At 42.7% G+C, this 12,539-nt stretch overlaps 1 protein-coding gene across 5 annotated transcripts in view; it reads right to left on the bottom strand.

Moving 5' to 3' along the window:
• Positions 1-2,586: 2,586 nt before the first annotated feature.
• LOC106571272 (sentrin-specific protease 6) overlaps positions 2,587-12,539 on the bottom strand; it is a 32,898-nt gene continuing 22,945 nt past the window's right edge. For all 5 annotated transcript variants that reach the window (XM_014144119.2, XM_014144120.2, XM_014144124.2 and 2 more), the window contains 9 exons: positions 12,290-12,406; positions 11,971-12,093; positions 11,593-11,685; positions 8,575-8,915; positions 8,317-8,408; positions 5,682-5,770; positions 5,459-5,527; positions 5,199-5,349; positions 2,587-3,216 (listed from right to left, as the gene is read on the bottom strand). In XM_014144119.2, the coding sequence (XP_013999594.1) occupies positions 2,989-3,216; positions 5,199-5,349; positions 5,459-5,527; positions 5,682-5,770; positions 8,317-8,408; positions 8,575-8,915; positions 11,593-11,685; positions 11,971-12,093; positions 12,290-12,406 (1,303 nt within the window). In that variant the 3' untranslated portion in view covers positions 2,587-2,988. The remainder of the gene's footprint in view (positions 3,217-5,198; positions 5,350-5,458; positions 5,528-5,681; positions 5,771-8,316; positions 8,409-8,574; positions 8,916-11,592; positions 11,686-11,970; positions 12,094-12,289; positions 12,407-12,539) is intronic.

The following is a 12,539-nucleotide window of genomic DNA, read 5'->3' as shown; positions in this document are numbered from 1 at the left end:
AATCCCATTATCTTTTCAAACTGTCAACGCAGCCATGTGGTTCAATAGCCACATAGCCAGACTTATTTCTAAGCAATTATCCCACTACAGGGTTCTGAAAAATGCAGACAGCATAACTTGGGCATCATATATTTTTGAGTGACCCAGTAACATTAAAGTCCCCTTCCCTAAAGAAGTCATCCAATACCAGATTGAAAGCTGATAGCTGCAGGGTGAGTGCATCACATTAGAGAATCACCTGAGAGGAGGCCAGAGCTACATCTGCTTCATGTTTCTGTACACACAGACAATGGTGCCTCCTAATGTGTGCATTCTGCCCTGAGAACATGTTGGCTCCTCACTGGTGCGTCCCTATAAAATCTCCTTTCTCCTGAAGTGTGCACATAAATTAAAACCATAGGATTGCAGAAGCATGGGCTATTGGGAGCTTCCACCATGTTTCTTATACCACTCATTTCATTTCAAGGACAAGGGAAGTGAACAAGACAAGTGCTTACTTTGGGAGGAAAGACAAAGCACAAATATCACACTCCACACCTGGTGAGGTGAGCAAGTTCATTGGCTACCTTGCATCATGTACATATGAAAAGGCAATTTCAGGCTGTGCTGGAGGAAATGTGTTTTTGTTTGTCTATTCACTAGCCAACTGGGGCAAGCCCTCATGAAAAACAAGGCTAGCTGTGCAAACACCATCATAGGCCTATCCTCCATGGAAACTATGATGACTGGTTGTGTGGCAGAATGGGTTTGGATGCACTTGACATTTCAGGGGACAATAGATACTGTCCGTCACATCACAGAGGACAAGTGTGAGGGTGCATTGATCCAACTTAAGCTTGTAAAATATTTACACATTGTCCATGACCATAACCGCAGCGAAGGCATCTAGGTTATTCTCTCCTGGTCAGCGTCCCAAATGGCACCCTATTCCCTATATAGTGCACTATTTTTGACCAGAGCTCTGGTCAAAAGTAGTGCACTAACTACATGGGGCTCTGGTCAAAGTAGTGCACTACATAGGAAGCAGGGTGCCATTTGGGATACACTCTTGGTTTTAAAACACCCATCAAGATAGAGCGTGGGAATGAATGCAAAGCTTCTATGAACTCAAAAAGCGGCACATACCTAGAAATGGAGAGGAAAGCCTCATTCTGCTGTTTTAACATACTTCTTCACATACAGTATCTTTAAGATCAATGTGATTAAAACAAATAATTAACGCCTCTGGATATACATGGAGCTTACTTTGAGCTAGGGTTATATAAAATAAAAGCTTTTTAGAAAAGAAAGATCTATAAACCTGCTGTGGTCTGTCGTGCACACACCCAATAAATATACAGTGTACAAAACATTAAGAACATTGGGTTCCTAATATTGGGTTGCACCTCTACCTTTTGCACTCAGAACAGCCTCAATTCTGTAGGGTATGGTCTCTACAAGGTGTCGAAAGCGTTCCACAGGCATGCTGGCCCATGTTGACTCCAATGCTTCCCACAGTAGTGTCGAGTTGGGTGGTGGACCATTCTTGATACAGTGGAAACGGTTGTGTGAAAAACCCAGCAGCGTTGTCGTTTGTGACACACTAAAACCCGTGCGCCTGATACCATACCCTGTTCAAAAGGCACTTAAATATGTTGTCTTGCCCATTCAGAGGTTGAATGGCACACATACACAATCCATGTATCAATGCTTAAAAATCCTTTAACCTGTCTCCTCCCCTTTATCTACACTGATTAAGGTGGATTTAACAATTGACATCAATAAGGGATCCTAGCTTTCACCTGGTCAGTCTGTCACTTGGTGTATATCCCTGTATAAAATGTCAAGACCCAATCATCCCTAGATAATGATCGAACAAATAACTGCTATTATGATCTAACAATGGAGGACAGGCAGCTCTCTGGAGGACCTACTTTACATCCCATCCACCCCAGCAACTAGGCACAAATGCATTACTATAACAAGACATATTGAACCTGGGATGACATCTCATGAATTCTATAACAGTAACTGTCAAATATTTTACTAGGGAAAAGGTGCACCCAACTCAGAATGTTTTATGCAGAGGAAAAACACTGACATACAGTATGTTATAAAAACTAAGGCAAGTGATGTGCTCATATCTGTGTTTAATGCTCAAGATCCATCCCCTCTGGCAGTAGAGATTTAACAAGCACTGGCTAAACAATTAATTTTACCTTAATTTAACTAGGCAAGTCAGTTAAGAACAAATTCTTATTTTCAATGACGGCCTAGGAACAGTGGGTTAACTGCCTTGTTCAGGGACAGATCGACAGATTTTTACCTTGTCAGCTCAGGGATTCGATCTTGCAACCTTTCGGTTACTAGTCCAACACTCTAACCTGCCGCCCCATTAATGAGAGGTATGGATATAAATTACAAATAACCGCAAGTTCAGTCTCAGTCGAAAGCATAAACACAATGCGAGAGCAGCACAACAGTATATTCTGCACAGATCCTACCGAAAAATAATATTTATGAAGAAAACATAACTAACCTATGGATGATGATCTTCATGTAGAGCACGGCATCAAAAACAGTCAATTACAAAGGCAGCAAAAAAACTTCCAGAATATATACATGTTTTATTCAATACAAATTTAAAATGTTTTGTTGTCAATGGAAGGAATATGGCAGTTAAGAAATAATGGAGATGGAGAGTAATCCAGCAGTGTACAACCAGGCTTGGCCCCGGCAGCAGGCAGGCAGACCTCCATCCAGGCTTGGCCCCGGCAGCTGGAAGGCATACCTCTATCCAGGCTTGGCCCCGGCAGCAGGCAGGCAGACCTCCATCCATGCTTGGCCCCGGCAGCAGGCAGGCAGACCTCCATCCAGGCTTGGCCCCGGCAGCAGGCAGGCATACCTCCAAGGCTTGGCCAGGCAGCGGGAGACCCACCCGATAGATAGGACCATCATGTCAAAGTAAAAGAGGTAGGTAGGTAGCAGTGTCGGACTAGACAGTGCACCTCAGGGGCTGACAGGCAGGTTCTGAATCTCTACACCTTCCCCTGTATCCTCTTCTCCCACCTCCTGTTCTCCAGGGGAGCCTTTGGCTGAGCCCTGGCCCGCCTCCATCTCCTGTTGGGCTTGGATATTTAAGATGAGCTCCTTGATCTCTTCGCGTTTTGTCTTCATCCGTTGCTGCGGGAACCATTCCTCTAGGTTCACCGGGAGATGAAAGCTGGTAAGTGGATTCTGAATGAGGGGCCCAAAAATCATAATTATTTTGGATTCAGTCCGAAGTCCTATTTTCAAAGTGGTGCAAGGTTGAAATGAAGCTTCCAAATTAATAGTCTAAAGCCCTGGTTAAGGCAATTGCTCAATTGATTAACAACCACTGCAGGTAATTCAGTTAAATTCAATATACAGTGCATTCGAAAAGTATTCAGACCCCTTCGCTTTTTCCACATTTAGTTACGTAACAGCCTTTTTTTTTTTTTATTAGTCTGATCGATCTACACACAATACCCCATAATGACAAAGCGAAAACAGGTTTTTAGAAATGTTTGATAATGTTTAAAAAAAAAAATAATAATAAAAAAAACTTATTTACATACGTATTCAGACCCTTTGCGATGAGCTCAATTTCGAGTCTCAGGTGCATCCTGTTTCCATTGATCATCCATGAGAAGTTTCTACAACTTGGGAGTGCACCTGTGGTAAATTCAACTGATTGGACATGATATGGAAAGGCACACACCTGTCTATATAAGGTCCCAAAGTTGACAGTGCATGTCAGAGCAAAAACCAAGCCAGAAGGTCGAAGGAATTGTCCATAGAGCTCCAAGACAGGATTGTGTCAAGGCACAGATCTGAAGAAAGGTACAAAAACATTTCTGCAGAATTGAAGGTCCCCAAGAACACAGTGGCCTCCATCATTCTTAAATGGAAGAAGTTTGGAACCACCAAGACTCTTCCTAGAGCTGGATGCACAGCCAAACTGAGCAATCAGGGGAGACGAGCCTTGGTCAGGGAGGTGACCAAGAACCCAATGGTCACTTTGACAGAGCTCCAGAGTTCCACTGTGGAGATGGGAGAACGTTCCAGAAGGACAACCATCTATGCAGCACTCCACCAATCAGGCCTTTATGGAAGTGGCCAGATGGAAGCTTCTCCTCAGTAAAAGGCACATGAGAGCCTGCTTGGAGTTTGCCAAGACACCTAAAGGACTCTCAGACCATGAGAAACAAGATTCTCTGATCTGATGAAACCAAGATTTAACTATTTGGCCTGAATGCCAAGCGTCACATCTGGAAGAAACCTGGCACCATCCCTACAGTGAAACATGGTGGTGGCAGCATCATGCTGTGGGGATGTTTTTCAGCAGCAGGGACTGGGAGACAAGTCAGGATCGAGGGAAAGATGAATAGAGCAAAGTACACAGAGATCCTTGATGAAAACCTGCTCCAGAACGCTCAGGACCTCAGACTGGGGCGAAGGTTAACCTTCCAGCAGGACAATGATCCTAAGCAGACAATGCAGAAGTGGCTTCGGGACAAGTCTCTGAAAGTCCTTGAGTGGCCCAGCCAGTGCCCGGACTTGAACCTGATCGAACATCTCTGGAGACCTGAAAATTGCTTTGCAGCGACACTCCCCATCCAACATGACAGAGCTTGAGAGGATCTGCAGAGAAGAATGGGAGAAACTCCCCAAATACAGGTGTGCCAAGCTTGTAGCGTCATACCCAAGAAGACTCGAGGCTGTAACCGCTGCCAAAAGTGCTTCAATGTCTGAGTAAAGGGTCTGAAAATGTATGTAAATGTCCGTTTTTTATTTGTAATATATTTGCTAAAATAATGAAAACTGTTTTTGCTTTGTCATTATGGGTTATTGTGTTGATTGAGGGGGAAAAAAAAACAAATTTTATCAATTTTAGAATAAGTCTAACATAACAATGTGGAAAAAGTCAAGGGGTCTGAATACTTTCCAAATGCACTGTACAACTATTTATCCTACCAGGATCAATGGTAAGGTGAGTCTGCTACAAGTAATTGCGTCACTAAATACATTCTGAAAACATTAGCAATTTAAAATGACAACCAAAACACAGCAACACTGTGTTAATGGCCTCCATCCCATTATATGGCTCCAGGTGTCTCCATTGCAGTATACACTGTATTGGTGTGTGTGTGTGTGTGTGTGTACACTGGTTGTGTCGCTCCAGATTATACTCTCACCTCGAAGAAGCTCTCCACATACTGCAGAATGTAGACTCCACAGTCACTGAAGTTGTCCTGCTGAGGCACATGTGGGCTAGAACCCTTTGTCTGGTCCCTCCCAAAACTCCTCCGACTTCCTTTCCTCACCTCCCACTCCACCTCCAGGTACCTGCAGTTACACACACAAAATATATATGGCTTGGGAAGGTTTGCTTTTGTGTGCTAATTAGGCAAACTAAATCTACAATATTCAGAACAGTATTAAAGTATTGACTTACTCTCGTAATGTTTTAATTACAGAAGATCTCGGAGGGCCACGTAACGAGTCCATGATGAGAATACAAGGCCTGAGAAAACAAACAAATCCCTTAGAAAATGCCTAAAACATTGTAAATATTCATGGCCATTCACCTCAAATTACACTATCCACAAAGGTGTCAGAAGGAGAGCAATAGCATCCTCTACTGGCACAAGAATGGTAGAACATCCTCTCCTACTCACTGTTTACAGATGGTGTGTTTTGACGTCCACTCTAAGCTCTCAGGGGGTTCCAAGTCTTCAGCCAGTGCACCGTCCTCACTGCACTCATCCTAGACAAAAAAAAGAACTAAACAAAGTTACACAACATTCATTTAACTTAATCTGCAAATCATCAGATGTTATTTTACAGTAAACAAATTGACAACAAACTTTCCACATGCTTATAGGGAAGGACGTTCAACAAGCACAGCACTTACACAAATTACTGATTGGCTGAGAGAAATTGATAAAAAGATTGTGGGTGCTGTTTTGTTAGACTTCAGTGCGGCTATTGACATTATCGATCAGTCTGCTGCTGGAAATACGTATGTGTTATGGCTTAACACCCCCTGCTACAGTTGAAGTCGGAAGTTTACATATTCCAAACTAAATGTAATTAAAACTTGTTTTTCAACCACTCCACAAATTTCTTGTTAAACTATAGTTTTGGCAAGTCGGTTAGGACATCTACTTTGTGCATGACACAAGTAATTCTTCCAACAATTGTTTACACACAGATTATTTCACTGTATCACATTCCAGTGGGTCCGAAGTTTACATACACTAAGTTGACCGTGCCTTTTAAACAGCTTGGAAAATTCCAGAAAATGTCATGGCTTTAGAAGCTTCTGATAGGCTAAGTGACATCATTTGAGTCAATTGGAGGTGTACCTGTGGATGTACTTCAAGGCCTACCTTCAAACTCAGTGCCTCTTTGCTTGACATCATGGGAAAATCAAAAGAAAATCAGCCAAACATTGTAGACCTCCACAAGTCTGGTTTATCTTTGGGAGCAATCTCCAAATGCCTGAAGGTACCACGTTCATCTGTACAAACAATAGTACGCAAGTATGAACACCATGGACCCACGCAGATGTCATACTGCTCATCATGAGGCAGGAAAATATTGAAGCAACATCAAGACATCAGTCAGGAAGTTAAAGCTTGGTCGCAAATGGGTCTTCCAAATGGACAATGATCCAAAGCATACTTCCAAAGTTGTGACAAAATGGCTTAAGGACAACAAAGTCAAGGTATTGGAGTGGCCATCAAAGGCCTGATCTCAATCCTATAGAAAAGTTGTGGGCAGAACTGAAAAAGTGTGTGTGAGCAAGGAGGCCTACAAACCTGACTCAGGTACATCAGCTCTGTCAGGAGGAATGGGTCAAAATTCCCCCAACTTATTGTTGGAAGCTTGTGGAAGGCTACCCAAAACGTTTGACCCAAGTTAAACAATTTAAAGGCAATGCTACCAAATACTAATTGAGTGTATGTAAACTTCTGACCCACTGGGAATGTGATGAAAGAAATAAAAGCTGAAATAAATCATTCTTTCTACTATTATTCTGGCATTTCACATTCTTAAAATAAAGTGGTTATCCTAACTGATCTAAAACAGGGAATTTATACTAGGATTAAATGTCAAATTGTGAAAAACTGAGAAATGTATTTGGCTAAGGTGTATGTAAACTTCCGACTTCAACTGTATATTGTGGATAAAGAGTTACCTGTCTAACAAAACACAGAGGGAGTTCTTTAAATGGAAGCCTCTACAACATAATCCGGAAATCTCCAAAGCAGCTGTCTAGGCCCCTTACTTTTTTCAATTTTTACTAATGACATGCCACTGGCATTGAGTAAAGCCAGCGTGTCCATGTATGCGGATGACTCCACACTGTACATGTCAGCTACTACAGCAACTGAAATGACTGCAACCCCCTAACAAAGAGCTGCAGTTAGTTTCAGAGTGGGTAGCAAGGAATAAGTTAGTCCTAAATATAAAAAAATATATGTAAGCATTGTATTTGGGACAAATCTTTCACTAAACCTCAAACTAAATATTGTAATAAATAATGTGGAAATTGAGCAAGTTGAGGTGACTAAACTGCTTGGAGTTACCCTGGATTGTAAACTGTCATGGTCAAAACGTATTGATACAACAGTAGCTAAGATGGGGAGAAGTAAGTCCATAATAAAGCGCTGCACTACCTTCTTAACAGCACTATCAACAAGGCAGGTCCTACAGGCCCTAGTTTTGTCGCACCTGGACTACTGTTCAGTCGTGTGGTCAGGTGCCACAAAAAAGGACTCAGGAAATTGCAATTGGCTCAGAACAGGGCAGCACGGCTGGCCCTTGGACGTACACAGAGAGCTAATATTAATAATATGTATGTCAATCTCTCCTGGCTCAAAGTGGAAGAGAGATTGACTTCATCAATACTTGTATTTATGAGAGGTGTCGACATGTTGAATGCACCGAGCTGTCTGTTTGAAATACAGGCGCACATCTCGGACACCATGCACACCCCACAAGACATCTCTTCACAGTCCCCAAGTCCAGAACAGACTATGGGAGGCGCACAGTACTACATAGAGTCATGACTACATGGAACTCTATACCACTTCAAGAAACTGATGCAAGCAGTAACATTTTATTTAAAACCGTGGGCACAGTGTGTTCTGAAATCTGTGAATGGGTTGTAATATTTTTGAAATTGTATAAACTGCCTTCATTTTGCTGGACCCCAGGAAGAGTAGCTGCTGCCTTGGCAGGAACTACTGGGGATCCATAATAAATACAAAATGTCACCAACAGAATAGCAAAATCCCCCATTACCTGACAGGAGCTTTGGTCATCAGAAAAGGTATCTGTGTCATCACCATTGCCACCTCCTGATCTGTAACACAAACTGATTCTGTGCAAGCCATCTGCAAAACATGATTAAAAGCCAGTGAGATAACTGACTCTTCATCCATCAATTTCCACACAGCTTCTAAGACATCAAAGTATATTTGCCATATGCACAGGATACAGTGTATTGTACACAGTGCAATGAAATGCTACTTCCAAGTAGAGACATTGTCTGTGGCTCACCTGTGTACTGTGGCTGAGCATTGACCAGCCCATTCACCCCGTCTAAAGAGGTCTTGGGAGGCACTTGGCCCCCATTGGGACAGGTGGATGCTCCCTTTGGCTGCTTGCTGTGAGAGTGTCCTTCCGAGGAGGCCTCTGTTGCACTGAGGGACAGCTTCTCTGAGGGGGCCAAGGGCTCACAGTAGTCTGGCTCTGGGGAGAGTGGCCGGCAGTGGTCAGGAGGCCTGCCCTGGGGGGCTGACTGTGTCTGTGCTAGCCCTGGGGCCTGGCACAAAGGGTTGGGCTCAAACTGAGGGCCCTGCATCCCTGGGAAGCAGATCACTGCCAAGTACCAGTGGGCTCTGAAACACAGAGAGAGCAATGGGTTTGGTTAAGAAAGAGAATTAGGTTTACCATCTGTGTCTTACATTGTATCTTATACTGATACAAAATAACAAATGTGTTTGCCTTCATCACTGCACGTCCGGATTTTAGCAATGAAGCCATTTATCTACTTCCCCAGTGTCAGTAACTCGTGGATACTATTTCTATATCTCCCTGTGCAGATTGAAGGGAGTTGCTAGCATGCTAGAAGATACCATAGACTTCCGTCATTGCACTAACACTACAGTGCATTCGGAAAGTATTCAGACCTCTTGACTTTGTTCACATTTTGAAACATTACAGCCTTATTCTAAAATGGATTAAAATTGTTTTCCCCCCATCAATCTACACATAATACCCCATAATGACTAAACAAAAACATTTTTTTTAGAAACGTTTGCAAATGTATACAAAAATAAATAATGAAATATCACATTTACATAAGTATTCAGACCCTTTACTCAGTACTTTGTTGAAGCACCTTTGGCAGCGATTTCAGCCTTCTTGGGTATGACACTACAAGCTTGGCATGCCTGTATTTGGGGAGCTTCTCCCATTCTTCTCTGCAGATCCTCTCAAGCTCTGTCAGGCTGGATGGGGAGCGTCGCTGCACAGAGATTTTCAGGTCTCTCCAGAGATGTTCGATCGGGTTGAAGTCTGGGCTCTGGCTGGGCCACTCAAGGACATTCACAGACTTGTCCCGAAGCCACTTATGCGTTGTCTTGGCTATGTGCTTAGGGTCGTTGTCCTGTTGGAAGGGAAACTGTCACCCCAGTCTGAAGTCCTGAGCGCTCTGGAGCAGGTTTTCATTAAGGATCTCTGTGTACTTTGCTCTATTCATCTTTGCCTCGATCCTGACTAGTCTCCTAGTCCCTGGAGCTTAAAGATCCCCACAGCATGATGCTGCCACCAGCATGCCTCACCGTAGGAATGGTGCAAGGTTTCCTCCAGATGTGACGCTTGGTATTCAGGCCAAAGAGTTCAATCTTGGTTTCATCAGACCACAGAATCTTGTTTCTCATAGTCTGAAAGTCCTTTAGGTGCCTTTTCGGCAAACTCCAAGCGGGCTGTCATGTGCCTTTTACTGAAGAGTGGCTTCCGTCTGGCCACTCTACCATAAAAGGCCTGATTGGTGGAGTGCTGCAGAGATCATTGTCCTTCTGGAAGGTTCTCCCATCTCCACAGAGGAACTCTGGAGCTCTATCAGAGTGACCATCGGGTTCTTGGTCACCCCCCTGACCAATCTCCTTCTCCCCCGATTGCTCAGTTTGGCCGGGCAGCCAGCTCGAGGAAGAGTCTTGGTGGTTCCAAACTTCTTCCATTTAAGAATGATGGAGGCCACTGTGTTCTTGGGGATCTTCAATGCTCCAGAAATATTCTGGTACCCTTCCCCAGATCTGTGCCTTGACACAATCCTGTCTCGGCGCTCTACGGACAATTCCCTCAACCTCATGGCTTGGTTGTTGCTCTGACATGCACTGTCAACTGTGGGACCTTATATAGACAGGTGTGTGCCTCTCCAAAACATGTCCAATCAGTTGAATTTACCACAGGTGCACTCCAAGTTGTAGAAACATCTCAAGGATGATCAATGGAAACAGGATGCACCTGAGCTCAATGTCAAGTCTCATAGCAAAGGGTCTGAACACTTACCTTATTTACATATGTTTTTTTTTTGTTGTTTTTTTTATATACTGTGTTTTTATTGAGGAGCACAAAGAAAGTACAAATAAAGTAAAGTAAAAGAACAACAAAAAAGATCTGGCAGTTACAGTGAACATCACATTAGTTACATTGACATCTTTGAATTAGACCATTTTCAAGTACGAAACCCATTTTTCCCAGTATTCCAGACCTCTCTCCTCTTGAGTTCAAAAAGCAAAGGTCATATGTTCTATGTGGTGTATTTCTTTTACAATGTCAATCCACTGATTTTGTCTATAGTATATTTCTATTACCATGTCTTCATTTCCCAAAACTGACTGTATGGGCATCTCTGTCAAAGTAGTCTCGATGTCTTTCCATTTGAATTCGTATTCTGAATTGCACCAACACAGAGGTCTCAATTGGGCTGACACATAATAATATTTTAGGTTTGGTAAGGCCACACCCCCACAGTTGTTTGGTAATTGTAATGTTGTATATCTAATTCTTGGTCTCTTACTGTTCCAGATAAACCTTGATATCCGTTTATCCCAATCTGTTGTTTTTTTATACATTTGCAAACATTTCTAAAAACCTATTTTCGCTTCGTCATTATGCGGTATTGTGTGTAGATACATTTTTTAAATCAATTTTAGAATAAGGCTGTAACATAACAAAATGTGGAAAGTCAAGGGGTCTGAATACTTTCCGAATGCAATGTAGCTAGCGTTGGCTTGTGAAACTACCTCCAACTTCCTCCATACTGGATGCAGAGACATAAAAATGGTATCCATGACTTCATTGCCAAAATCCCAAAGTATCCCTTTGAGACTTGAATGAAATTCCATGTGGATAGATTTTACTATTTAGGATGCACACTTATTTTAACCAGAACCCTATAAAGCGCACTACTTTTGTGAAGTGGTGCACTATATAAAATGTGTGCACTATGTAGGGAGTGGGGTGCCATTTGGGAAGCAGACAGTGATATTTAGAGAGACAGTAACTTACGACTCATTGATGGGAACAAAGATGAAGTCCTTTTGGAACAGGTCTACATGTCTGGTCCATGTCTTCACCCTGTTGTGCTTCCTCTTCTGCATCCTGATAAATAAAAATAACATGTTTCTTTGCTGGTTAAGTCGTTGGTATTTTGTTTTATGGACAATAATAGTCATTGTCGAAATGTAGAGAGGAAGACTGAGTGAGACCGAGAGGAAGGGCCGAGGCAGGCATCGAAACGCAGTAGCCAGCGGATTTGTGTGGTCCGGAGTCGGCAGAGCAATCAGTAAACCAGACTCCGGCACTTCAGCTTCTGTCCTGTCATAACTAAATTCTGTGTGAAATGTGTCGCCCCTCGTATCACTGGGCAGAGAAGAGGAGACTCACGGTAGGTTGGTGGTGTCTGGGAGGTTTCTTCTCTCTTTCTGGTTGAGTCTCTTGTAAAAGAAAGAGCTAAACACGTGACTCCTTTGTGAGTCTTCTTTTTTCAACTTCTCCAAAACTAAATATCTAAGTAAAGGGAAGATGCACAGAAAACAGTCATCCACAGTCCCTGTGAGGTTGGTCAATGTCCCTTATATGCAACAAAAGCAATCACTGTTTCTATAGAATATCCAACAGAGAATGTGACTTTAAAGACAATGGAAAATAGACAACGTAAAATTTACAAAGGAAAGTAAGATCATGGAAAGCAAATTACACCAACTTTAAATAAAAGTCTATGATGACGTCGTTTAGGAATTCTCCATCATTAAGGCAGTGAAGGTCTTCGTTAGTCACCGATATGCCCCCCTTGGCTGGAGGAGGTGGGTACACCATCAACCTACAACACAACCATCCAATGATTAAACCATTAGGAACAAACAAACACAGAATTGTTCTTAAGATGACAGGGTTGTATTCATTAGGGTACAACGACGCAAAATCGTTTGCAACAGAAAACAAGTGTTTCTTAT

The sequence above is a fragment of the Salmo salar genome, chromosome ssa15 (genome assembly GCF_905237065.1).
Source record: "Salmo salar chromosome ssa15, Ssal_v3.1, whole genome shotgun sequence".
Taxonomy (NCBI): Eukaryota; Metazoa; Chordata; class Actinopteri; order Salmoniformes; family Salmonidae; genus Salmo; species Salmo salar.
The sequence above is the reverse complement of the archived record's forward strand: the minus strand, read 5'-3'. Positions and strand labels throughout refer to the sequence as shown.